Source organism: Cebidichthys violaceus, unplaced genomic scaffold (genome assembly GCF_023349555.1).
Source record: "Cebidichthys violaceus isolate CVI_PGR_0920_01 unplaced genomic scaffold, fCebVio1.0.p SCAF_17, whole genome shotgun sequence".
Taxonomy (NCBI): Eukaryota; Metazoa; Chordata; class Actinopteri; order Perciformes; family Stichaeidae; genus Cebidichthys; species Cebidichthys violaceus.
This window is the reverse complement of record NW_027176340.1, coordinates 5,870,909-5,898,863: the sequence shown is the minus strand read 5'-3', so window position 1 is coordinate 5,898,863 and position 27,955 is coordinate 5,870,909. Positions and strand designations below refer to the sequence as shown.

The 27,955-nt window shown below is 40.2% G+C and overlaps 2 protein-coding genes across 4 annotated transcripts; one reads left to right on the top strand and one right to left on the bottom strand.

Annotated features, from left to right (window-relative positions):
• Positions 1-80: 80 nt before the first annotated feature.
• Positions 81-10,079, bottom strand: LOC137873866 (protein shisa-5-like). Of its 3 annotated transcripts, none has more exons than XM_068712331.1 (5): positions 9,646-10,079; positions 8,373-8,511; positions 8,003-8,142; positions 2,829-3,191; positions 81-2,267 (listed from the first exon to the last, which is right to left on the bottom strand). In XM_068712331.1, exons 1-5 carry the CDS (start codon positions 9,920-9,922, stop codon positions 2,077-2,079), a joined length of 1,110 nt encoding a protein of 369 aa, XP_068568432.1. In that variant the 5' UTR covers positions 9,923-10,079; the 3' UTR covers positions 81-2,076. The 3 variants fall into 3 exon arrangements, with proteins under 3 accessions (XP_068568432.1, XP_068568431.1, XP_068568433.1); XM_068712330.1 differs by having other exon boundaries at positions 8,373-8,514; positions 9,646-10,077; XM_068712332.1 differs by having other exon boundaries at positions 81-2,243; positions 8,373-8,514; positions 9,646-10,068.
• A 3,092-nt stretch (positions 10,080-13,171) lies between these two features.
• Positions 13,172-18,986, top strand: alas1 (aminolevulinate, delta-, synthase 1). The gene is made up of 11 exons (XM_068712329.1): positions 13,172-13,344; positions 14,713-14,949; positions 15,104-15,286; positions 15,377-15,520; positions 15,780-15,999; positions 16,571-16,755; positions 16,871-17,050; positions 17,221-17,385; positions 17,904-18,172; positions 18,288-18,450; positions 18,649-18,986. Exons 2-11 carry the CDS (start codon positions 14,745-14,747, stop codon positions 18,807-18,809), a joined length of 1,875 nt encoding a protein of 624 aa, XP_068568430.1. The 5' UTR covers positions 13,172-13,344; positions 14,713-14,744; the 3' UTR covers positions 18,810-18,986.
• The last annotated feature ends 8,969 nt before the right edge of the window (positions 18,987-27,955 follow it).

The following is a 27,955-nucleotide window of genomic DNA, read 5'->3' as shown; positions in this document are numbered from 1 at the left end:
GGTCTACATATACTGTAGGTGTAATATATTGTTCAGCCACTAGCGCATCTTCTTCATCTTCTATACTGAAAATTCATACGTTGGGGAAAAACCAAAATACATATTTTATTTAACGGTGCAGAAGAAGTGGTGGGATTTTAACAAAATAAAATGAATGTACATATATTGTCAAAGTAGCATCAATGCCAATTATTCTTGTTCAAGAAACAGATGGAACAATAATAAATCTCTGCTGGTATTTCTCTCATTCAGAAAACAAATGGCTATAATCCACACGCAAATAAAAAACACTCCACCTACAGTCATCTTGAAGAAACAACACTGGCCGAAGGACTGAAATCACAGGAAGAATACATTTATAAAGACAGACTTCACACAAATGGCAATCCTACAAGAAACTACACTGACAAATCGCTTAGTTGATGTATGAAACAAATGCACATTCCCCACAAATGAATGGCTTTGCAAATGACAAAGACATGCGAGTACATGAGGCACCTTTCATTAGCCGGCATGTCTCATGTCAGCTGGTAGAATGAAATGAGCCACAGCATGGATGCGACTGGACGGCATTCTGAAACCTGTGCCCCTGATACTTCCATGTTATAAAACACTGAAATAGAATATATTAGGTACTATGTTCTTTGACCGCAACCAAAGTCTAAAAAGAGGAAGCTGAAAAAGCAGGGCGGCTAAAAAGGTCAGGCTCGTCATATGAGCGGTGACTGTACATCTGTAAGTTCATAAGAAGAAAAAGGTCACTTGAGCAAAACTGTTTTCAAGTAATTTCAGTCAGCAGAAAGCAGAAGTGACAGAGCAGAGCAAGGAAGGCGTATTAGTTTAGTGGTTAGATAAAAAAAAAAAAAAATCACAACAGACTACCTGTTCAAACCTGGCTGCTATGTTGGTGCAGTCTAATTAAGGCTGTTGTGAGGACAATTTCCAGGAAAAAAAAGGATTTCACAAGCAAATAACAGAATACTGAATATTTTAAAGATGACCTTTAAAAATTAGTAACACGCAGCTTGGAACTAAAGTTGCAAAAACAATGTGGCTGGTTAAAGTCAATGTCTATGACAGTCAAGTACAAGTAGCACAACACTATGTTTAACACACGTGCATGAATAACTAGAGAATGAGATATTATACTGCTGTAAATAATATGCACTTTAGTCTGGATAAAAAAAAATGATGTGGCTGAGAAGGCACAATTGTTTTTTTGCATTTTGTAACATTTTGGTTGACTGAACAGAAAAAATAAAATCACCTTTGGGTTTTTCCATTCAAAGCTGCCGATGCATTTCAGCTCAAAACAGATGCAATACGGAAACAATGAATGAAAACAAGCTAAGGAAAAAAGGACAAACGAAACTTTGTGTGAACTCTCCCTTGCATATGAACACAAAAAAAAAAAACCTTTCCCTGTGATCAAGGCTTATTTTGTTGAATTGACATGGTGAAAGTTCCCTTTTGCAGGAGGGTCAAAAGAAGACCTTTTTTTCCCCCGAACATCATTAGTCAACTGACAATGACATTTTCTACGATAAATCTAGTGAGACGTATTACACACTTTGGAGTAGATTTGTTCCCAAGTAACACGTGTAAAGCATCATAAAGTAGAGGAAACGGTTCAAAGCCCTTCATGAATGAATGAAGAGGTCAGGCATGTTCAGGCCGGAGCACAGCATCCGCAGGGGACCAGTAGGCAGGTGTTGAGGCATGTTAAGAAGGCTGGGAAATGTCAAAGCACTTCATCTACTTTTTAGAATCACACTCAGTGGTTTTTACATGTAATTTAGGATGACAAAGATGGAGATATATACACATACTGTATATATATATAGAAAACAATCTCACCACTTGTATATTGTAAGTCCATGCAATGCGAGTCGAGAGGTATCAACATTTTCACTTGGCAATTCTTCGACAGAACAGATGCACTACAACAACTACTAATGCGTCAGAACATTTCCATATTTAACCACCAAAATGACAAATGACACATCTTCAGTTCTGCCAAGTTCGAAAATGTTGCAGCATGTTTCAGAGCGGCTAAGAGCGCGGCCCCGTGGTCCATTATCCAGTATAATCCGGGTTGTACGCTGGCTGGGCCAGGTAGTTTGATTGCGGGTTCGGAGCTTTGGGCTGCGGCTGGACAGGAGGCTGCAGAGGGTACGCTGGCTGGCCGGGGCTGAATGCAGCCTGGCTATAAGGCATCGGCTGGGGAGGGAAGCCAGGACCGGCTGCAGACAGAAAGAAAACAGGGCCTGATGATGAAAGGGGTGAAAATGCTTTTACAGTAACCACAACTTCAGCTCCGTCCAACAAAGTCAGCGTAAATGTTTCATTTCCTATTTCACAAAATCCAGACATGAGCCAACTTTACACCAGCAGCAGTTATTCCACCTCCACTTCCGACTGCAGCTATTCTGAAGCACCAACATTTCATAATGTGTTATTTTTAAAGCTGTAATGTGTCATTATCCCATGTTCCCAAAGTTATAAAAAAACGTGTTTTTTTTTCTTTTTTCCAAAAGTCATCTTCATTCTTGTCCATTCCCTTCAGATCCATTTGAGACACTCACCCCTCTTAAAATCTGTATAAAGTACAGACAACTTTTATAAAAAGTAGTGTTCTAACATCAGTTTGGAAATGAAGAGCTTGAGCTTATCTAGATTTGTATTTAGATTAAACTAAAGACTAAAGAATGAGAACACAAATTTAAACTCTGCTGTATTTGTCAGAAATAAAAACAACAACAACAACAGGCAGTAATCACAATTAGACATGCAATTCTTTGGCTAAGTTTTAGAAAGTTCACACTCACTGGCTTCCTGATATGTTGGTGGCGGTCCTGCTGCGATTGCTTGACCATGGTAGGGTGGTGTTGGCATGGGCTGAGGTCCGTAGGCTTGGGGCCCTGGCTGAGGTCCGTAGGCTTGGGGCCCTGGCTGAGGTCCGTAGGCTTGGGGCCCTGGCTGAGGTCCGTAGGCTTGGGGCCCTGGCTGAGCTCCGTAGGCCTGGGGCCCTGGCTGAGCTCCGTAGCCCGGCTGCACTGGTACGGGGTGGTACATTTGATACTGGCCCCCCTGGTAGGACTGAGGCTGCCCAGGTGTTGCGGTTGGCTGCTGCGGGTACTGCTGAGGAGTGTTGGTGATCACTGTGGTGTGGGTGCTGGTAGCTATCACAGCTGTAAGCAAGCAGATGACAAATACAGTTCATATAAGCTAGGCAGGAGGTAAATCACAGTTTCAGTGGAAGTGGAGGAGTACAACCATGCTGAACAATGAAAAAATAAAGTACTGAGATAAAAGTAGCTTTGACTAACAAAAGCTAGTCTGGTCTGAACTCTTTGTTTGATCTTATGCTGGTTAATGTGGTAAGTGAGATCACCGAGGCTGACATACAAACTAACAGCAGCATGAAACTGCTCAAAACGTATGCATGATAAGTCACAAGGTTAACCAGAAATAATTTTCACAGCATCACCACCACCACCAACACACAGACTGAGAAATATACTTACACAATAATAAGTGCAAGGCATTACAACATTCAAAAAAAGAAACATACAAAGGAGACATTGGTGTGATTTACAAATATGCCAAAAGACTGACCATAACCATCAGACCATCACTTCTGCATTTATCCAACTGCACAAACCAGGCAATGAAAAAAGAAGCGGAAAAGCTGGAAAAAGATTGTATGAATGATGCTTAATTTGGTGTCATAAAAATATTAAATATAACACATGAACTCCGGGGTGTAATTTCCATTTTTGTACATACATGTTTTTTTAACCGGTGTTTCAGAACAGTTTCATTTACACACCAAAATCTCTCCAGCAGTTTCTTCTGACTGCCCAGCTGCCAAAATCCAGAGGAGAAAAACGTTTCATCAGAGTCACATGAACAGTGTTGCATTTCTTTGCCCTGGGTTTTGCCTCTCAGATTGTATACTGTCCGCCCTAACTTATTGGTGGAGGTTGTTGAGGCCGCAGCCTGAAAGGAAGACCTGTAGACAGTACTCAGGGCTGAATAAAAGCCCACCTCCCGTGCATGTTTTTCAGGTTACACAAATCCTAATTCTCAATAAGTTTATTCATGCTAAATATTCTCATAAAATGAGACTAGAATTGAACAAAAGGCAGTAAATGATGGCGCTAGCTAGGAAGGTAAGTTCTATATCAAAAATACTAAACAGGATTTGGTTAGTGCATTAGCAATAAAGAGACGTACACAGTTTTTGAAAACCAACGTCATCATGATTTGTTACTTGCTAGATTGATATAAATGTGTATAAATACAGGATCAAACCGCCACCCTGGTAGTCAGTAAACCCACCCCTGTGGAAGTGAAACTGATAGACAGCAGTATCTAAAACAACAGCAGCCCTGAGGGAAGATAGCTCTCTGTGTGTGTGTGTGTGTGTGTGTGTGTGTGTGTGTGTGTGTGTGTGTGTGTGTGTGTGTGTGTGTGTGTGTGTGTGTGTGTGTGTGTGTGTGTGTCAATCACTCCCCCACCACGATAATTTCCCCCTAACAGAGTGGGGGAGTCATCATGACCACTTCCTGTAAATGACGTGGAATGGTCTTGAGTTTTCCCCACTGTGGTTGTCGTGGAAACAATGAGTCACACAGGGTGGAGCTCTGACATTCCTGAATGTGATCCCGACATGCAACAGCCCGAGTCTGGGAGTCCACATTCTCACTTGTGTTTTAGCCTCCCGCTCTCTCTCTCTGTGTGCCAGAGCTTCGTCACTGCATGGCAAAACCTGAACACGCTGGCTGAAAAGACCAAACTGACAGGCAGCGCAAGAGCGTGCAGCACTTGGAGCGTTGCACAAGCTCGAGTGCCAGCACAAATACACACAGTACTCAGGTACTTTCCTCCAAGAGTTAAAGGTTGGACAAGAATAGATAGTAATATCCAGTCTAAGCACTGGGAAGAGGAGAGAAGAAAAGAAGTAATCTAGCAGCAGAAATATTGAGTTGGCAGACAAAAGAGACAGGAGATAAAAAAAAAAAAACACCCTGTTGTAATAGAAAGCAACAGAGGATGCAGGATGTCTGTCTCTGATTGCACAAAGCCAGTTAAAAATGAGGTGTGGGAATTCAGATGCCAACAGTGTGTAAAGATGTCTGTCCCGACCACCAAACTGAAAATATCAAAAATATCTGTTTGGGAGTTCCCCTTCATTTCTTCCAATATGGTTCTCAGTATGAACACATTTTATTGTACTTTTAAAAAGGTGTCGTATGACTCATGACCAACGAGGGAAAAAAAACACCATAATCTGAATGAATGAGTTCAAATTTGATATAAAAGATAAAAAATAAAAAATACAACCCAGACAAAGGTTATGTAAAAATAATATTCAATTCATCATATAATCATCATCATCACAGCTTGCCAATTTAGATTATTAAAATATATGTTTTAGGTATTTTAACTTCAGGTTCATTTCAACATTATTTCTGTCACAGTACAGCCTTGCTCTGTTTAACAGATGCACTATTTATATTTAAATATAATAAATATATAATTGTTTCGGGTCATTCAACACCCCCAATGACTCTACTAAACTTGTTAACTTTTTGTCTGCTAATTTCTAACAGCAGGACCTGAAAGTATGCAGCGTCAAACCTTTGTTTTTACTCTTAAAACAAAATTGATATGGAAATTTTAGGGGTGCAGATTTTCCTAATGATTCAATCTCACAGATGCGCATCTCTTTATGAACAGATGGCACCACTGATGCTGAAATGAGCGATTCACGTCGAGTTTGTCCAGTTAAGAAAGTTTAGTTAGTTTGACTCGGAATATTTGTACGTGCACAACTCATAGAAAACTGTAGGAAAAGTTTAGGATACAAAAATGTTCACGCATGAGGCCCACTGTCTATGTTTGTCTGTCTATCCGCGAGATTACTCAGACTCCTAGTAACGTACGATTGTGACGTTGTGTCTCAAAAACCTTGTGGACTTGTGGTAACACGACAACTGCAGCAGTTAAACCAAGGTGTCTGTGATGCTGATTACTGTAATGTAACTAAGGTAAATGAAGGAATACAAAGTACTTAAAGAGTTATTGTGGTAACAGTAGGGGCAAAAAAAAAAAAAAAAAGGCTGGCTATATTCTGTATTTCTGTTATCATCAATTATAATTGTGCCTGACTCAACATAAACTGTTCTTGCAATGCTGTGGTGCATGCATGTGTGTTCATCACACAGGAGTAAGATACATCCGGCTCTGGCTAAACAGACAATACTTGTTTATATGATTCATTCATTGTTGATTTTGAACTTACACTTTTCATAGGATTTGTTGACAATAACAAACATATAGAATGTCATTAGACTTATCCTATAATAAACATTTTACTACACCACAGACTCCTATAAAGCTGTTTTAAAAAAAGCTGGTATTCATCAAATACAGTATGCCTCAATATGGAGAACTGAAAATGAACAGGCCCTAACTTGTAAAACAGTGTAAATTAAGATTTTTTTTTAAATGTAAATGAAGTTAGGGCGTGATCTTTCCTTAATGGAATGACAGTAGTGTTCAAGGCTGGCACGAACTACACTGGGTCATCAACACGGCTCACAACAGAAGATCTCTGCACAGCAAACACAAATAAAAGTACTTCTTTGTAACGGCTGGCAGTGTCATGTGATTTTGGGAATGTTCTGTGTCTCAATGTCTGGGTTATTAGTAAGACTAAGTCACTCCAGTAATGAAAGTCAACTGGTGGGTGGGCAAACAGACCTTTAAAAGAGTCGCCTGTTCTGTTTCCAAAAATACTCCGATAAATACTCTGACACACTGGAAACTAGGAGTCTGGCTTCTTCATTAAAACAAACCCCAAACAATCCGACACTGCATTTTACCTCGAATGAGAAGCTCGACAATGTGCTCCTTGTTGGCGGTGTGCAGGAAACGTACACATGCAGCTACATGTTGCAGAAGCAGCAGCACATGGCCACATGCTGCGAACACAATACTAACTGGTTCAAGTGTTAACGGCCTTGTTACTCCGTCCTTTAAATGAAATATTTCCTAACTAATACTAATGCCTGATGACTGTTCAGCTCACAGCTTTAGAATTATGTAAATACCACTACTTGCTAACTAAAAAGAGGAAGTGCAACTAAGTTTAAAGTGATTTGCACAATATTGTTAAAATGATTTCACGTTTATTTAGTGTCCTAAAGCGTCCTATGGTACATTGTCTATTAAATCAAAAGAGAAACTGTTTTTATGTTTAAAATAATCAGATGGGAGCATCTGTTTTTTGGCTAATGGAGGGAGTTAAATGCCTTACAGATCAAGGTACTTCAGAGCATTGATATTGAAATGTGCTTTACAAATAAACTTACCTTGCCTTGCTGCAATCACATTCACTTTCCTTTGCGCCTATGTAAGTTTCTGTTTATCTTAAACGTTTGTTCACACCCATTTGTGTTAACCTGTGTTCACCTGACCGGGTAGTTTCAGGATGTGAACTTCAAGTAAACAAAACAAAACGTATATCGTCTGCTCGTACCATCTTGTAATATCGCACAATGCTGCTACCAGCGAGTAACTCGTGCCACCTATGCTGATGTGTGTTTGTCTTGTAGTGTTGATGTGTAACACAGACCAAGACTAATCCCAATCAATGTTTCATTCACATGGTAGTAGATTATTGAATCTTGACATAATCATTAAAAAAAAAAAGCTTCCTCTTTAAGATTGTTTTTGCAACCTGGTAGTTCCTTCAGCAGCGACGTTGGCAGTCAAGTCTGATGTTGCCTTACACTTAAAAGAACGATCCCAGTCTCTCCCACACAGTGAGGCCTACAGCTTATCGTTCAGACACTGGTATCAGATCGGCACTCTGTATCGGCAAACTGTGGTATCGGTATCAGGACTGAAAAGGTCAGATCGGTGAAGCCCTGAATAATAGACTTATTTGATTTGATTGCTAGTGGGGTGGGCTAAATAAAGGGCTACTTACGTCTTGGCTTGCGGCACATCTTGTACAGGCAGCAGCAGGGACAGACACAGCAGCAGATGAAGATGAGGAAAACGGTGACGACGCTTCCAATACCAAGGATCATGGACAATGGTGAGGAATGATGGCTTAAGAGATCGTCGCTAAAAGAGAAACAAAGAAAAACATCAAGCAAAACAGTAAGTATGTTGCTGTTACTTTGCTTTCGTGCCGGTGGTCGTGCACAGGAAGACTCTACTTCCTGTTGCTTGACTGAATAATCATTGTACATCAGGCTGCAACGACACAGCTCCGCTGAAGTTACACAGGGGGAAAAAAAAGGAAACTGAAGTCAGAGGCCATTTATCATTTATTACAGAATAAAACACAATACCAGTCTTCTTGTACATCCTCAGAAAACTCATCGAAAATGTTCGTACAGCAGTATCTTCTCATGCAGGAACCACAGCAAAATTCTATCCCACTGCAACTTTTGTATGGTTGGTTATAGGAGGCCAGACAGTTGCTGCTCCCTGCTGCAACAGAAGAGAGACAGAAAGCAGAGAGGGGCAGGAATGGTTAGCCTCAATACAACTGAAAACAAATCTGTAGCGGAGATGAACTGAACGAGAGCGGTAAATCGTGGTAATGTAATGAAACGCATGTCTCAAACCAGAGTTCATATATTGGTTTTGATGGTCTGGGACCAGAACAGTCTCAGAAAATTAAACAATGAGTCCATTAATCAATGATTAATGAAAGAAGCTTTTAGCTTAAGCTATTTTTCGAATTGACTAATCGTTTTGGTCATTTTTCAAGCAGAATTGTCAAATATTCTCTACTTCTATCTTCTCCAATGTGAGTATTTTCTGTTTATCGCTATTATGTTATGAGCTGAATGTCTTTTGGTTTTGGACTGTTGGTCTAACAAAAGAAAAAAGGAAATATCAACACGTTGTCTTCGGTCTTGTGAAAATTATAATGGCCGTTTTACACCATTTTATAGACATAATCATTTGGTAATAAGGATAATACTCAGCTGCAGCTTTACAATCTATTTAATATTGGTAATGCAGTGTAATGTCACAGTTCTGTAACGAATCCTGCATTCATGAAAGTTACAAAGTTCATTTCTTTGTTGAAACTGTACAAGTTAGACAGTTTTTAGTCCTTTATTTATATGAATGAGGGTAGTTTGGCAAAAGCTGTTCATCTTCACGAATACTGCAGTAAATAATGGATTGTTGATGGAAAGACAGAACATTACATATATCTATAGTATTTAAAATAATCATGTTATATTGGACAGTAGCAGCAGCTAGGGTAATATAGGAAATAGCACACAGGAGGAAAAAAATCAACCGGTTGATTAACGTGTAAAATCTACCGGTGTACTGACCCTCAGATCTTAAAGATAAGACGGACCAGATCCGGTTAAATAGCCATTAGGAAGTGGCGACACTCCACCGTCCCATTGTTCAACCAGTGTTTGAACAACAGACGGTAACTTTAACACACAGCCTCTCGGTGCCGAGGCTACCATCGCTGACATCGCCCCGGATCTTCGGTCTGAGCTACCGTTGCAATAACGGTTACAAAATGAAAACAACGCGAGAGACAAAGAAGACAAACAACGACCATTTAAAGTTGAAACAATGGAAACTCACCAGACACACACGGGGCCAGCGCCACTGTTAAAGCCAACACAACAACAACACCGAACAGGCCGGACGCCATGGCTGCTTCAAGACTCCCGGATTGAGGCAGGACTCCGTGCGGCTCCTCTCCGACAGACTGAGCCCAGCGGCCGCCGCAGAGATCGTCTGTGCACACAGTTGCGTCACTCAGTCGAGGTTCCGCCCCTTCTTCTTCTTCTTCTTCTTCTTCTTCTTCTTCTGTGGTGTTTAACGGCAGCTTGCATCCGTTTTGTTGCATTACTGCCATTTTCCGGTTTCAATCAGTTCGTATGTTCACAACTACTAGACTTCCCCCATCAGTCCCGAGGTTCCGCCCCTGTTCCTGGGCAATGTTTTTATCCCTCTTGTCTTTGCGTCATTGACTGTATGTTAGAAGATGTGAAGGTTTAAACTCTATAATAAAGATGTTGCCCACACAGCGGCTTAATCTGAGTGGAGAAGGCACACAGTGGTGGAATGTAATTTAAGTAAAGAGAGAGAGTCAATATCGTCTGAGAGGAATTTGTTTGTTGCAAAAAAAACCAGTTAGGACTAATGGAAAATGTAATTGTATTGCAGTCAAAGGAGTTGGCCTAGTTTGTGGAGCATCTGTTTTGAGGAAAGGAAAATATGTAGACACTTTGACAGGTTTAGATGAATTTGTAAACAAGGATCAGGCGTTTAGGAGTGGGGACAAGGACATGTATAATATAAAGAGGCAAAATACAGGTTTAGTAAGGCGGTGAGAGACGTATGCTGAGAAACTGCAACATCAGCTCTCAGCACGTGACTCTGCTTCTGTCTGGACAAGTCTCAGACAGATAACAAAATACAAGCCTAAAGCCCCCCCAGTCCTTGAATGACCTGCGGCAGACAAGCTGAACGAGTTCTACTGTCGTTTTGAAAGACAATGGGACAGTCCTGACCCCATCACCCCATGGCTCCATCAACCTGTCGCCTACAGACGCAGTCAACATGGCCCTTCATTTCATCCTCCAGCATCTGGACTCCTCAGGAACCTACGCCAGGATCCTGCTGCACCTCCAGTCACCAGTCCGTCAAGCTCCTGAAGTTTGTGGATGACACCATTACATTACATTACATTACAGTCATTTAGCAGACGCTTTTATCCAAAGCGACTTACAATAAGTGCATTCAACATTGGTAATCAAAAGAACTACTAGTCACCAGAAGTCATAAGTACATTTCCTTTTCCAAACAAGCATCTAAGAGCATGAAGCAGAGCATAACTCAGAGCCAAAGTACAGTGCAGAAACAAGAAAAACAGTTAGTGCTATAAGTAATACGAATACAATAAGTGCAACAAGCTAGTATGAAAACAATAAGTGCTAAGTGGAAGGCTCAGGGTAGCACTTCCTGAAGAGGTGGGTTTTCAGCCTGCGCCGAAAGATGGGCAGCGACTCAGCGTTTCAGCTAATGTAGCTGGGAGTAATGGACACAATACGCTTGTTTTATTGGCACAAATGATATGTCTGTATCTGCAAATCTGTAGATATGCACTTTTTAAGCACAATTTTGTAATTTACAGCAAACTATTGCACGTACCCCCTTCTTATCATGCTAATGGCTCCTTTCAAAGAATAATATTATTATAGGATACCTCGTTATTCAGTTTTAAATATAAGATCATGTTAATGGGTAGTTTGTCAATGTGGAGGAATATCCACAATTACAGTATCAGATATAATCATGGTCTTATTCTGATGCAGGACCCCTCGTCAAGACAGGTCTTCAAATCAGGTCTGGGATCCATAAGGCACTTACAATGTTGTAAAAAGTTGTGCTTTAGAAATACAAACCAATTATGTTTGGAAATTAATGAATTGGTTATCAAAAATACATTTTCTGTGGATTGATTTCTTAATTCAACATGACAAAGTGAAAACAAAATGGCAATTCAGGAAAGAGCACAAACTGTTCAGGAACTGAGAATAATACATCTTAGTTTGTTTACTGTCTCATGACTCCATATAAGACTCGCCCACCACATCTGTTATGCCTTTTGTGGTTGGTGCTGTATCCTCTGAAATGTGTGCAATAGATAGACAGGATGTGCATCTGGCTGCTGAAAGCCAGATTAGGCTGTCTGCTGTATTTGTGGTTGAGTGATCAAAAGCACCCCCAGATTCTCATACTTTGTGATCATTTGGGTACAGTGGGGGAAGGAGTATTAAGATAGTAACATTTCAAAATGTTACTTGAGTTAAAGGTAAGTCTAAACAGCAATATATATATATATATATATATATATATATATATATATATATATATATATATATATATATATATATATATATATCTGTATCTGCCTCTCTTTTCAGAGAAAAAGATCATTTGCAACCTGTTCTCAAGCCTACAACCTCCATTGTGGATGTCACATTTAAAAACAGCGTTCAGTCCAAGTCAGCTAGTTTTAAATTAAAGACAGTATGCCAAAAGTCCAGCGGGTAAAACGTTATAGCAGCCAGTGCCAAAGTCTAAATCGATCAGTAGGGGGCAGCAAAACACCGTGACTGCCTTTGCAGAGGAGCTAAAACTAAGATACCACAGAAATACATTTTATAGATGAAGTTTGCAGCCAAAGTTATTTGCTTCTTTAATTAAAAAAAACAACAACACAGTTTGGAAACACTTTTTAAGGGTGTGAGATTTAAATTGGTCAATTGGTAATGTCTTTGTTCATATTTGTTTTATATTGCCCCCACAAATAACATCGATAAGGGTAGACCACAAGCCAGTATGAAACTAAAAATCAATAACAATTATAACAAAAACTGACCATAAAGGTAGGAATTATTGCAGGGTTGTTAACTGGTGTAATTGTACCCAATAAACTTGCAACTGGGTGCAAACTGTTTATGCATGTTGAAGTTAACTTCTGTTTTGATCCTATTGTTCAAATGTTTTAGACACAATGTAGGTGTGAACTTCACGTTTAGTTCCTCTATTGTCTGCCAAACTCACACAAGCAAACATGCCTCGTCGACACGACTTCAACCGTTCACTGTAGACTTTGAGCTAGATAGCCTGTAGTCCAGCAATGTCTCGTTCTGAACACCAGAGGTCACTTGTGCACAGAAAATCGCTCAATACGCCACATCAACCAAGTCTTGAGCTGAAATATATAATTCATATCATGTATGTTCATTCAAAAACACTGCCCTGTATCAAAGTTAGGCACGCAACACTTGAAGGAGCAGTTTGAGATGGCACTGTTGACAAAAAGTGGACAGACATGCATCAATGTCTTTGTGAACCTGCAGTCCTTAGAAAATGGCAGTGATGTCGATAATAATAATAACGATGCAATGTGTAAAGCATATCAAATATATTTATAACTTCAAACATCTATAGTTGTAAAGTACCTGGCGAGGTGACAGTTTGATCACATGCATGAGTCACAGCTGATTTACTGGAATGACCTTTGACGTAAGTGAATTAGATCTCGCGAGACTTCCGCCATAGCGTAAGCTCTTATAAGCACTTGCACAACCACGTCCTTTTCGTTCGTCCTCAGTGCAGGATAACGAAGCTGTCTGCTCTCCACCGTCTCTTAAAACCAGGCGTTTTAGTCAGAGTCTAACTTTATATCGGCTCCGCTGCTGTTATCCTGAACACCACGCCGCTGTTGAAGAGGATTTACGCCATCAAGCGGAAAGTTTTTAGGAGGTAAGTTTCTTATTTGCCTGTCATCATCTTGACTTCTGAATGTAGCCTCTTGGCTAATGTTAGCAGCATAGCTAACGTAAAGCACGGTCAACCCGGCAGGGATCACGAGCGGTCGGGCTAGTGTTAAGACTTACTCTATCTAACATTAGCTACGGGTTATAAAAACGCTGTTACCGCTACCGAGTACTGTAATAGTAACGTTATAGACAGACAAGTCGTGACTCTAGCTCTCGTCATGTGTAATAATGCCCTGGGAGTTAACACCCAACACCACTTTAAAGGGCTTGTGGACACTTGGAAACGATTCAATGTTTGTAAAATTGTCCCGCTCATATTAATAATAATAATAATAATAATAGCTTGACCAGAGGCTCGTGTTAATGCCAATGTTGTTATCTTACCAGTGAATGCATACGGTGCAAGTAAGGACACCAGGAATCAGGTTACCAAGGTTGACGGGATACAGTCTTCACTGTTACACCAGTGCAGACGTGTAAAAACACGGAACGTGATCAAAAATCATCATCAACACGAGCTATTTTGGTAGTGTATTGCTTTTCTAAAGTTAAGTTAGTTGCACTTAATTATACGCGTTTTTACCGGCTCGTACCTCTTTCCCTCGAACTTAAAGTGGGCGGAGAAAGTCTGGGAGTGAATACTCTGTCGAGGAATGTGTAGACCTGACTTCAACCCGGGGAACGGGCATGACACGGGGATCTACGTAAGATAGTTTCCACTTTTACGCAATGGGACTTTAAAAAAAAAAAAAAAAAAAAAAAACCCTGTTTAATGGTACGATCGGTCACCTGTTGCGGTGACACTGAAAGTTGATTATTCCCGCCCTCCTTTTACCAAAATCTATTCCTTTCGAATAGTTTTGGTCTGAAAACATTTGAGCCCAATGACATTAGCTCTGCGCTCCAAAAAAACGTAAAAAAAAAACCCCCAATGGTGACATCGCTCCTCAGCAATAACATCACAGTTCTACTAATCCACAGACCTCGTTGTGGATACTTTCATAGGGAACTATTTACTACCAAAGCACTACCAACAGCTGTCTTTCCTGCACAGAAAGAAGAAACTGTTAACTTAAATGTGTTCATATTATTGAGTACATTTCTGTAATTCACACTGAAACTGTGTGAATTGATTTGCATTTCAGGAAAAAAAAAAAATCCTGTTTTGTGTGTGTGTGTGTGTGTGTGTGTGTGTGTGTGTGTGTGTGTGTGTGTGTGTGCGTGCGTGCGTGCGTGTGCGTGCTTTGCCTTTCAACTAACACCTCGCTAAACAGGTTTTTGCAGCACATAGGAGTATCTGAACTGTCCACATGCATACGTTTCAATTCAGTTTCAACTGTCTCCTTTTTAGACCTCTGGACAATCATCATCACCACTGCTGACATGGATGTGATCGTGCGTCGCTGTCCATTCCTGGCTCGTGTGCCTCAGGCCTTCTTACAGCAGCCCAAAAAGTCTATGGTGGTGTACGCCCAGCGGTGCCCCATCATGATGGAGCTGGCCGCTAAACCCATGGCTCCATCAATGGCTCGGGCCCTCTGCTCCTCTTCCCACCAGAAGACTGAGGGCATCATGTCTGCTAGTGAAGGTGAGGGTGCCAAAGGAGGAGTAGATACAGATTTTTAGTCTAGTTAATGCAGTAATTACATTATACCAAGTGAACCAGTTGATGAGATGGTATTGTTTAAAGGTGCTTAGTAATGATATATCTAAAGTTTTAATCCTCTTTTGTCCACCTGTAGGCTCTAAACGGGAAGGGGAGCCCAAGCTGCCGGGTGGCCACCCTATGCCATCCTCAGGCCAGGGGGCGGCCTCCAAATGCCCTTTCCTGGCTGCTGAGATGGGCCAAAAGAACAGCAGTGTGGTCCGCCAGGTCAGCATGGAGTTCCAAGAGGATGTTCAGGAAGTCCGCACAGTCAAGAAAGGTAAGACGCGTGAAGAAATTGATTAGGCTTTTGATGAGCCTGACTGGGCCCCATCTTTTTGTTCATACGTTGATACCATTTCTTTTGCAGAAGTGTCTCCTGCCCAGCTGAAGCCGTCCCTGGCCAGCACCATTAAGGGAATCGGAGGGGAGAAAACTAATCTAATGAAGACCCTCCTGAAACAGAGACCTAAAAGCGTCTCCCACTTGCTGCAGGACAACATGCCAGGCAGTTGTAAGTTTTATTTGGATGCGCTGACAACTTATTTATATGGAAACGTACTTATACAGAACTGCAGAGTTGTTAAGCTCCACATTATTATCATGCTAGCAACTCTCGTATTGTATTGTCTCGTATTTACCTACTAATTCGCATGTTGAAGTCTGTGTGTTTTTGAGTAAGGTGAGCGTAGACTTTCATCGTGTTAGGCATTGCTTCATCCGTCACAGTGCAAGCCACATTGAGCAAGTGTTGCCTTCCCGTTCTGTTGCAGTGTCCCGCTACCAATACGATGAGTTTTTCGAGAAGAAGATCGAAGAGAAGAAGAGCGACCACACATATCGTGTGTTCAAGACTGTGAATCGTCTGGCCAACGAGTTCCCGATGGCCGACGACTTCACTAGCTCTTTGGAGGAAAAGAGGGACGTGTCCGTTTGGTGCAGCAACGACTACCTGGGCATGAGTCGACACCCACGGGTCGTGCAGTCCATTATGTGAGTACTGGAGGAGTTGTGTGTGTGTGTGTGTGTGTGGTTGTGGTTGTGGTGTAGGAAAAACAAAACGCTCTATTCAGTCCTTTGGGTCTAGATGTGTTTTCCATGTAATGAGACAAATATTTTTCTTGGCTGTTCACGTCTCATGTGGACACTTTAGTCAGGGAGAGAAAGAAAAATGTACAAAAGGTGAGACACGGCCCATAATAATTGAAATCAACACCTGACACGGGGGGTGTTCCTGTCCATTGTTTGTGTGGGAGTTAGTTGTAGTTTACACGTAAACCTAATGGGCCCCACTGAGGTGCGGTGTTCTTCTTTTCAGCTTGTTTGAGCTTGCCCAGCTCACCTGTCCCCTGTGCAGCAGTAACGCCTTGAAACAAGGTGTCACTTACTACCAAGCAGCTCTTCTGCTTAATGATTTACATCTTTCCCATTTCTTATAGTCTTACCCTTCCTTAAGCGTCCACCTGGCATATAAATGCGTAAAAATTTTGCTGCAAAGCTTAAAAAAAAAAAAAAAAAAAAAAAAACTGGAGAGGTTAAAACGTTGTTTTTGTCTGTTTTCTAGGGAAACTTTACAAAAGCACGGGTCAGGGGCGGGAGGCACCAGGAACATCTCTGGGACCAGTAAGTTCCACGTGGAACTTGAACATGAACTGGCTGACCTTCACAAGAAAGACGCTGCACTGCTCTTCACCTCCTGCTTTGTCGCCAATGACTCCACCCTCTTCACCCTCGCCAAGATGCTACCTGGTACACAGTTATTTTATTAATTTTTGCGATAAATCCTCCGTTTTATGTACGTTTTATAAGTTGGTCATTAATAAATGTGTGACGCTAATTCTCACTTTCTCCTGAACTGTTTTAGGTTGTGAGATCTACTCCGATGCGGGCAACCACGCCTCAATGATTATGGGTATCAGGAACAGTGGCGCGAAGAAATTTGTTTTCCGCCACAACGACGTCGCCCACCTCCGAGAGGTTCTACAGAAGGGAGACCCCACAAAGCCGAAGATCGTGGCCTTTGAGACCGTCCATTCCATGGATGGTTAGTTTGAGGATTCATTTGTCTTTTAAACTTGCTTATCATCTGGTTGCTCATTAGTTGTCATATAAATGTTAGGGATCATTTAAAAGTTGTCTAGCAACGTGAATGTAGTTGAGGTACTTTGTGGCCGCGGTTTGGCTTATGGCTAAACTTGTCTTTCTGTAACACAGGTGCCGTGTGTCCGCTGGAGGAGATGTGCGACTTGGCCCACGAGTTTGGTGCCATCACCTTCGTAGACGAGGTTCACGCTGTGGGCCTGTACGGCGCCAGAGGAGGGGGCATCGGAGACAGGGATGGAGTCATGCACAAGATCGATATCGTCTCGGGGACATTAGGTCAGCATGTAATCTCTAGTAGAACAAAATACTGATGTTCTGACTTGATTTTTGAAGCCATGCCAACATGTTTTTGAGCCATTAAGTGAATGGCGAGTTGTGTCACTATCTTTTTTTTTTTTTTTTTGTTGTTGTTGTATTGAATCTCTGTTTTGTTGTTATTCTCACGATCGGGCCTCCTCTGTGTCACACAATATGCCGGAGGGCTTAAAGAAGCCGGAGCAGCTCTGTTGTTGCTAGGAGACTGTAGCGCTCTTATTGAATTACTCCCTGCGTCTGTGTGTCGCTGTCAAGCTGAGAGGACAATTATTTCTAACTCGGCGCTTTTCAGCCCCTGTACGGGCTGCAGTTGCCCTTTCAGAGTGATCTACTTTGTGAGATTACAGTGGGAGGAGGTCGCAGAGACCACTGAGCATGATGTTGTGACTTTTCATTAAAGAACGCTAAATGACGTCTCCAAAGCTGTAGCAACGACCCAGATTGACGAATAACCCACTGTGTTCCGCGTCCTCTTCCAGGCAAGGCTTTCGGCTGTGTGGGCGGCTACATCGCGAGCACCGCTTCGCTGGTGGACACGGTGCGTTCCTACGCCGCGGGTTTCATCTTCACCACCTCTCTGCCGCCAATGCTGTTGCACGGAGCCAGGAACTCCATCCAGGTCCTTAAAGGGGAGGAGGGCCGCACTCTGAGACGTAAACACCAGCGCAACGTCAAGCTGCTCAGACAAATGCTGATGGACTCGGGGCTGCCGGTGGTGCACTGCCCCAGCCACATCATCCCAATCCGGGTAATTTTAGTGTTTAAACGTTTGACACGTTAAAATAAAAACACTAAGCAGTCCTCAGTGTGTCGCCGATATAGCTCCATTCTAATCCTCATGTGTGTCTCTTTGTTATTTTTAGGTATCCAACGCAGAGAAAAACACGGAGGTGTGTGACATCATGATGAGTCGCCACAACATCTACGTCCAGGCCATCAACTATCCCACCGTTGCCAGGGGAGAAGAGCTCCTGCGTATCGCCCCAACGCCTCACCACACCCCTGAGATGATGAAATACTTTGTTGGTAAGAGCATATAGTAATCCTGTTAATGTATTTCAGTTAAAATGTAAATTCACCCCGGTGGACATGATATTTGGCCTCATTTGCGTTGGAGGTTTTGTCTTAAATGTATTATTGGTTTCGGTCAAAATGCTCATTTGATCAGTATGCTGACTGTAGCTTTCTCTCAGGACTAACCATTGACTTGTTTCCCCTCCACAGAGAGGCTGGTGCACACATGGAAGGAGGTGGGCCTGGAGCTGAAGCCCCACTCGTCAGCAGAGTGCACCTTCTGCCAGCAGCCGCTGCACTTTGAGGTGATGAGTGATCGTGAAAAGTCTTACTTCAGCGGCCTCAGCCACCCGATCTCAGCCTGCGCATAACACTACTCACTACTCTCTGCCGCCGGCTGGAGATGGCGCATACATACTCAACACCCATTCCTCCTATCACTGTCATAGAATGTATTATCTTTGATAAGTCCTCCTACACATTTTGTTTAATATATTCTATGGTCAGATGTTCTATATGCTCAGAATAAAATACGAGATGGAAAGAAAGTGTGTGTTTGTGTGGCTTTTTTTTTTTTTTTTTTTTTTTAATTTATACATGAATGGAGAAGAAGATGCACTTCCATACATATAAAACTTTGGACTATATTTTATTCAGAACCTCTGATTCTTTGTGTGTGCATCTGTTGTCCTACAGGACGGGTAAATAAAAGTAATTATAATGTGTGTTCAGATTGTCGTACTGCTGACGACCATAATAATTACACAACCTCAAATGGGTCAATGATGATATGAACGGGGCAGATTGTGTTCATTGGATAAAGTGGGTGAACTGACCGTTTAAGTAACATTTGGTCACCTGCTTCTGCCGCTCAGAAAAACTGGGTCACAACAATTGGTCTGGCTCAGGAAATGGAATTTTGATGAGTTTATTTATACAGCACTCCAAAGCAACAAGGGTATTCAAAGTGCCTAACTTAAAACATAAGAAACATGGCGACCATTTGCAAAAGTAACGCGCCACAAAAGGACAATCGAATACGATTTAAAACAAACACTAAAGAACCAACAGATTAGAAAATTAAAACAAGCTATAATAGAATAAGACAAGTATAAAATACAAGAATGGAAGTTACAGTGCAGTGGAAGAAATTCATAGTTATTTTATTTATTAAAAGGCAAACAAGTGGTAAACAAGTCTTCAGCCTTGATTTTTAGAGTCACAGTGCACCTGTGGTTTTCTGTGAGTTTCTTCCAGATATGTGGTGCATAAACACTGAACGCTGCTCCTCTGTGTTTTTATTCTGGGGAGAGAAAGCAGAACTGTCCCAGATAAAATGAATGGTCTGGATGATTCATAATAGCAGCAGATCAGAAATATATTTTGGCTCTAAACCATTCAGTGCTTGGAATTTATTGAAAATCAAGTGTTTGACAGACGGGAAGCCAGTGTAAAGACCTCAGAACTGAAGATTTGTGATCCACTTTCTTTGGTCTTAGTGCAACAGAGTTCTGAATGAGCTGCAGCTCTCTGGTCGATGTTTTTCAGGAGACATCTAAAGACACTGTTACAGTAGTCAAGGCTACAGAAGATAAATGCATGGACACATTTTTTCCTAATCCTGAGACATAAGAATAATTTGTAAAAGATCATACGAGGTCATGAATATCACGGCGGCAGGAGGAGGATTTCAGATGTTATATAATGCCCTCCAGGTGTTAGATGAGTCCTGCATGGTGTGTGTGTGTGTGTGTGTGTGTGTGTGTGTGTGTGTGTGTGTGTGTGTGTGTCTGAGGGGGACCTATCCCACTGTCCCTGTAATTTCAGACGGGGATGACGTAAATGTTGCTGTGAAACTCGAGGTGACCCAGATTCACAAAATTCAACAGGTCACAATGGTTCAAAACCATAACTGAACACACCCTCAAGATCCACATAACCCCCAGAGCCCGTCCTGGATGGCTTATGGTTTTATGGTCTTTTGAAATGATTTGGATCAGTCTTTTATCAGTCCTCTTTTAATCAACTGTACTCTAATTGAAAGTGTGAGCACTGAGGAAGCCTAAGGCGGAAACGCTTCAGGTTACTTCTGCTGCTGCACATCATAAAAAGTGTACACACTTGATAAATGTGAGCCTACATTACTCTAATCACAATCTTGCATTGACAGTTTATTCATTTGACTGTTTCCCAAGTGTCCAGGTGTTGTAAAAGCCACTGTTGTGTCAAAAGAGGACGGATTACTCTGAAAATGGAAGTGAGAAATATTTGCAGCTGTTTCACAGAACTGATGTTGCCACTGCCTTTTCTAAATAAAGAGACTTCCACTTTTGAGTTTACTCCTCATTGTACTTGATACATAAACAAGGTCATCACACACACAAACATGGTGAGGGGGATTCACTGCATCACTGCATAAGCACAAGCATGATTGTCTCATGTTGTAAAAATGTACATGTCAGCATATAGAATTGTAAGATGTAAATATATGGAACTGTAAGATGTGCATGGCAGTATATAAAATGTAAAATATACATGTCAGAATATAGAAAATGAAGATATACATACATCTTACAGTTGTATTTAGAGTTTAATTTTGACCCATATATGTATATCCTAAATGAAAGACAAAAAACAAAATGTCTCTGTAGAGTCCTACCAGTATGTATGACCTACCAGATCAGCTTCAGTGCTTTTTTGACACAGAGACTCTAAACTCGTCTAATGGGATGACCTTTACTCTTCAAGATAAGAATATTGAGCTGTCTAACACGTTGTTCTAAAATTGTTTTGTTGAGTTGAAATGATTGTGAATGGTACAGCCTACATTTCATTTTCATTTACATGAAACCATTCGGTGACCCCTCATCTCCTGTATGGAAGCACTTGCATTCATTAAGTTTCTCCACCCATTTGTTCAGCTTTTACCTTTAATTAATTTGTCTTTCGCGTGTGGACATGAATCGTTTTATGTCCACACACACAGCACAGGAGTTGATCATCGGCTTTTCACAGCCAGATTGCAAAATGCACATTTGTTATTTGTGAACGTTGTTGTTGATTGATGCTAATTTGTTTCATTGATCTGCAAAGTTACAGTGCCTTTGTCACTGCTATGTGTTGACCAGATGATTCATAAATGAACATGTTTGTGCTTTTGTGAGACAGTGAGTGATCTCCACTGCTCGTTTTAGTTGTTGCTGCGAAACCTAACCCCAGTGAGGACTTGTTGGTTTAGTTTATAAGGAAGTTAGCTTGCGGCAATAGTCACAATGGCAACTATGCAAGTAAAAATGTCTGCCGCTCTCACCATCCTGCTGATTTGAATTGGAATGTCTGTACTCCTGTATCATTTCTATGCAGAAAACATCTGAGCAGAGACTAAAATCTAATCTAAAAGACCAACGATGGTTAGGTTAGCCGAATCTGATATTGCATCCTAATTTCAAACTGCATAAATACTACACTGATAACTCTGAAACACATTTGTTTCTTCATGTATGGAGATATGAATGAAACAAAGTCAAACCTACATGTTATAATTAATAACATTAATCGTGGCCCTGTTACATTTCGGTGGACCTGCTCTGGTATTGTGCATGCTGGCTCACTGGAAAGGCTGTAACACACTAAATACAATGGGACCATGATTACATTTAGAAGTTAAACATGTCTTTTGTTTCCGCGACAAAATAATGTGATTTTTCCTTTGGATTCGAAGCCAGAAACAGTCTGCAGATGTGTTCTTATAACACTCACACACACACACACACACACACACACACACATATACACATGAACACACAACACAATGTTTTGGTCTCATGAAAACTCTGTCATCGCGTGTCTCTATGGTCTCTATGGCTGATTAAAACAGCATTCAATTTCAAACAGTTTTAAACATTCCTCTGTGATTTCAGGGAGCGCCCCTTGTTGCAGCTGGGTTTTGAAAACAATACATCCCTTATTAGGATCGCAGCGTCATCCTTCAACATTCATTTTGTTGGAAATGAGACATGATCATTTCAGAATAGATAGAGGTTTTGCTTTATTGCGCTCAGGGTCCTCTGCTCTATATAGTTCAAAGATTTGGAAGGCTATATGTTAATAAAGTCAACTCAAAAAGAAAAGACAAAGTGATGCACAAGCTGAGACTTGGTATCGTTTCTGCTTCCCGTGATTCATAGAAAGACTTCTGGGACATTGTCAAAATGGCAGTGGCTGCTGTTTTAATACAATAGTTAGAGGGTTTATATAAACAGTTATTTGAATTGTCATTTTTTTGGTTGTCGTTGATACTGAGCTCTTTATCTTGCAGCTGCCATCTGCAAAGTCCATAAAACTGCAGGTCCTTGGGGCCTCCAGGAATGTGAACTTGTGACTGTTTCACTGTTTTGTCTCGTCTAAAAGGTGAAGAGCGCATGAGTCTGCATGAATTGCGTGCGATCATATGCGTAGAAAAATGCCTTAAGGCAGTGTCAAGCCTATCCTTGGACAAACAATTGGTTAATGTGAAGGCTGTGAAGCAGTTGTTTTACTGTTGCATTACAATCTGTGGAGGCTCAGTCTGTCACATTGTATTTATGTACAGCACAAAAATGTATCTACACTTCAAAAGACTTAGTATTGCTCATTGATTCATTGCACATGAGCTTATGATGGTGACATTCACAGTTTAACAGTTATCATGAATAATATAATGCATTAAAGGCTATGGAGGCCCATTCTGTCCCTTTGCATCAATAACTCACTACACAATAAACAATGCAAACATCATTTATAATTAGAGACTCTCGGTATTATATACAGATCAACTGAATACGCTAATTATGATTATCAGTGGGTTTACCAAATCACCAATAAGATGGATCACAAATAAGAAGGAAGTAAACTCAGTAACTTTAGCAAATTCACATTGTCTCCTATAAGTATTAACGGTTAACAAAGGCTACTTTGAGTGACACTGCATCACTATGACTCCTCCCTGTGTACATCTATTGACATTGACCACCAAGGATAAGCGGTTATTGCACTGCATGACACAACTCCGACAGTTGTGGTGAAAAAGATCACAAGAGACACGTCTGTTCTCTTTTTGCAGCAGGAAAAAAAAGAAGAATCCCCAGGGAACCATAATAAAGACTTCCTGTTTCCGTTAAAGTAATCTAAAAAACAAGTGTAATGACTTTCTAAACAAGCTGTGTACGTTTCAAGCTGTGTGTGTTTCAAGTTGTGTGTGTTTCTAGATAATTGATTTGTTGTGCAGTGGGCAGTTTCACATCTCAAAGAGTAACATGATTTGAAATCCTCCATTAAGGACAAAATATATGCAGGTATAAATATTCTGTTCTTGTTTTTGACCGGGCTTTTCATGGTTATGTGGTTCATTGCTTTATAACAAAGTTTTAAAAGTAAGTAAAAAAAAAATGGCAACTAATCTACTTTTTCTCATGGTATTTTCTTGTTTTAATCTTTAATTCTATTTGCTATTACACAATTGATCCTTCTTAAGGAATTTCAGTCCTACTGAGTAACCACCTGCAGTCTTTATTGGGTGCAACATACAGAGAACTACGTTCACAAGCTTTGATTGTTTACTGAGTCTTTTTATGACTGTAGAAGTTTCCTCTTTGGCTTTCTGGAGCATGAAATCAGACAGGAATGGAACTCTGGGGCCTCCAAAACAATCCCCACCCTGACCGGATGGTTGAAAGAATGAGAGACAAATATATGTCTCACACACACTCGCTCCCCAGTTTGTTAAAATAAGTACTCTGTTTTGAGAGCAATCCGCAGTATGAAGCAGGATAAATACAACACTGTTGTCTTTGGGGTCATTCATTTGAAAGAAAACAGATTTAATAATGTTTTATTTAACAGATCCACAATTGACTATCAATTTCCTAGGAAGTATCCTTTGTAATTTGGTACTAATTATAGGGACATTACTTATGTCTCTATGAGAACAGCTTAATTTAAACCAAAGGAAGTATTTAATCACGATGCATTTGGTTTTTAGAAACTTAATTCTCTGTATATGTTGATTTTTATGCTTGCATGCCAACCAATTAAAATGTTTGTCATGTCCAGCTGACCTGCTTTACACTAACCAAAGCCTCCTATAATTAGGGGGACTTCTTGGAAATGATTACGGAATTATTCACAACTCACAGACCCATTGGATCTGAATATTGAAAGCAGTGCATGAGGACTTTGAAGTTTTGGATCACATTGGCCTTGCTGCATGCTCATGGACATGGACGTGTCTGGCCGATGTCCAGGCTCACCAAGCTGGACATTCCTCTCCCTTTGTGGCCTCTCCCCGACCCTGGTTTGGAACACCTACAAGGTTACAGATCAGTGCAAAACAGTATCAACACTGAGAAGGAAAGCAACTTTTTATTTCTTGTATTTGAACTGAGTTTTCTACTTGTCAAAAGAAACCCTACAATTTTTAAATAATTCTATTTAAAGTATAATAGTGATCCTCATAAGTCCTTGTTATTTTCTCTCATGGTAACAGTGATAACGAAGAAGTATTCCTCTAAAGATTATCAGTAGCTTTTAGATTTCTTTGTTCGTTTGCTGCCTGTTGCAACCTTCACTCTAGTAAAACTAGACTTTGCCCACGGCGGCCTGAAGCAACACCAGGAACAAGGATGTGTAAAGGTAACATACCATAAATAATGTCACTCTGTCCGTCACAGCGGCTGTCGTATCAGATCACCAGTAGCTTTACAGTATTTAGACCTTGACAAACTTCCCTGTTCATTTTCTTTCTCATTTAGATTGGCGAACAAAAGATAGTTGTAAAAGGAAAAAAAAAAGTGTTCCAACTCTGGAATTTAGAGTTCCAGGAAAAAGACGTTCAACTTTTCACTACCCGCCTACACTTATACTTCACCACACAAAGTGGGTCATTCTTAAAGCCGAGGCCTTTCAATCGCACAATTCAGAACACCAGTAAACTAACAGCAGCTGCCTATTTCACCTGGAGGTCTTTCTGTGTTTCTGTAAAGATTCATGTTTTCATCAGTTGCACTTTAGTAATAAAGTAATGACATAATGCGCTGTGAGTTTGATTGGACGTTTTCAGTGAGAGAGAGAAAGAGCATGGTTGTATTTACAGTATATGTGCGTGAGACCAGAACCTGATAAAGGATCACATCCACAGAGACTTGGATGAAGTCAGTTCCTTTTCCTCCTTGCAGGCCAAGCGACACGCCATTCTTCTTTTTTTTTTCTTTATCTGTAGCAAGTAAGCCGAGTGATGAAGAACTTTCAATAAACAAACCTGTCACGCACCATAGCACTACAATAGCCCAGGATAGCTGCTTTCATTTGATTTCACAATCAATGTAAAACCTGTTCAGTCTCGTTATAGTGTACTGAGAAGGTAAACTTATACGCTCTGTGTTAACAATGTGGCTGAAAAGGCTTCACAAATTGCAGTCATGACTTTGTCCTTATAACTGGGCGTGCTTCTCCATACTGCCAACTTGTTTCCACGTCATGCAGGTAAAAGGGTATCATTTATGAAAAGACACAGAACCTTTACTCTGGTAAATGAGTGGCATTGCAACAGTCTGATGCTTGTTTTTTTGACATTATTCACTTTATTTTCCAATAGAGATTTACATTTCCTTGCTGAATTTGCAATTAGTTATCTGTAGTAGTTATCTTTGCTGTATGAATGTAAGATGTCAGCTGGAAACTCACAAAGTAGAATTCATCACAAATCCATTCTTCCTCCCTGCAGCAGGAAGAGCAAAGTGCAATCTACGAACTCTGATCACCTCCAGTTCTGGGAATGAGACACTGCGGAAGCCATAACTCATATTTTGCAAATTAATTATAATTTAACGGATTTTATTATTTACTAAATTAAGAATCCAAATTTGCCATTGACCTCTAATAGCTTTTATACCCATATCAAAAAAGATAATATGTATAAAAATATGAAATACATGTACCATCAAAGCTGACAACTAGCTTTACAATGACATGCAGAAATTTCTAATCACAAAGAAATCAAAATTAAGTTTTATTGTTTACATCATTGTACTTTATGCTGAAGAAGGACCCATCCTGACTTTTGATTTTGTTTTAACTTCAGGGTCATGGTGAATCTGTGCAGCTAAAATGTTTTAGAGAAATATAAATCCTATTTAATGGCCGTTTGTCATAGTTTTGTTGTTGTTTTTAGCACTAAAATTGTTCAATTTCCAAATTCTCTATCTTGATTCATGAAAAAAAAGGATTTGTGTATACAAGCCCAAGGGAGATGTGCAATATTTAGTTGTGTAACGTTAATCAGCGTTGTTAACTCTTGATTATTGGACATTATTCTGTTTAAATAATATGATATATGTAAATCTTCAATGGCTTCGCTCCTTTTTTATCCAAAATCCAATGCATGAAGAAATTACTAATCAAAATAAATACACGAAGAATTGAACGCTTCAGACTCACTTTACTCTACGAGTTTATCACATTTCCTCATTCATGAGCGAAATTGTTGTTTCAGTTTTGTATCTAAAAATAAACCAGCACTTGTGCGGCATAATTGTGTTGGCAGCCTTGCCCGACACTGGAATTTTTCTTACTCAAATCCATTGTTCGAAAATCTTTTGTGAGTTACATGAGAGCCAAACGAATTCAAACATGCTTTAAATAATAAATTATTTATGAGGCCATTTATGAGGTTTTGTTTGATTATCAGCATCTGCTGAAGGCTTTGCATATTTCCTCATGCAAATATCAAGCTTCTTTGAGCATTTTATTAACTTTGTACATAACTATGTCTTTTATGAATAATAATTATTCTCACTCTCACTTACAGAAAATGAATTTGTTTATTTATAATTAAAAATGTATTCAGGAAGAGTATAAACTAAGAACCTCTCTGGTCTTTGGTTTCATACTGCCCAAAACATGTTGTTGTCAGAAGACATTCACATGACACACATGGTTCACACTAATTATTTCACAGTGAGATAAGTTGTTGTTGTGAAGTCACTTTGTATTATCAGACACAACGCCTCAGCCTCATAGGGATTTACCACAAAATACGAGCAACAGAGAGGAACGTTAATTAAGGAAAGAATTACAGCTTTAATACATATTAAACAATACATTTGTTTAATTAAGTCATATTTTAATTTTGTTTTATCATATGTAGTGAGAGGGTCAATTCAAACTGAAAACCCACTCTTTCATTTTAAAATGATACCAGCACATCGTATCTGTATCAGAGATCATTTTGAAACTTGGCTCCCCTCACAGGTCAGATAAACCCTACGATCACCGATACAGATTATTAACTGAAATGTATATATATATATATATATATATATATGTATATATATATATATATATATATACGTATATATATATATATATATATATATACGTATATATATATATATATATATATATATATATACTTGAAACTTGGACTCAAGTCATACTTTTATATATATATTTCACATTTTTGCTAATTTAATATATCATTACC

What these genes read in the sequence shown, in the direction of transcription:
- alas1 (XM_068712329.1), top strand. Translation starts at nt 14,745, where the DNA reads ATGGATGTGATCGTGCGTCGCTGTCCATTCCTGGCTCGTGTGCCTCAG. An exon ending in GGACAACATGCCAGGCAGTT is followed by an intron (nt 15,521 to 15,779) that starts GTAAGTTTTATT and finishes GTTCTGTTGCAG; the next exon opens with TGTCCCGCTACCAATACGAT. An exon ending in GATGATGAAATACTTTGTTG is followed by an intron (nt 18,451 to 18,648) that starts GTAAGAGCATAT and finishes TCCCCTCCACAG; the next exon opens with AGAGGCTGGTGCACACATGG.
- LOC137873866 (XM_068712330.1), bottom strand. Translation starts at nt 9,922, where the DNA reads ATGGCAGTAATGCAACAAAACGGATGCAAGCTGCCGTTAAACACCACA. An exon ending in GCTGGCCCCGTGTGTGTCTG is followed by an intron (nt 8,515 to 9,645) that starts GTGAGTTTCCAT and finishes CTTCTGTTGCAG; the next exon opens with CAGGGAGCAGCAACTGTCTG. An exon ending in GAGGATGTACAAGAAGACTG is followed by an intron (nt 8,143 to 8,372) that starts GTATTGTGTTTT and finishes TTTCTCTTTTAG; the next exon opens with CGACGATCTCTTAAGCCATC.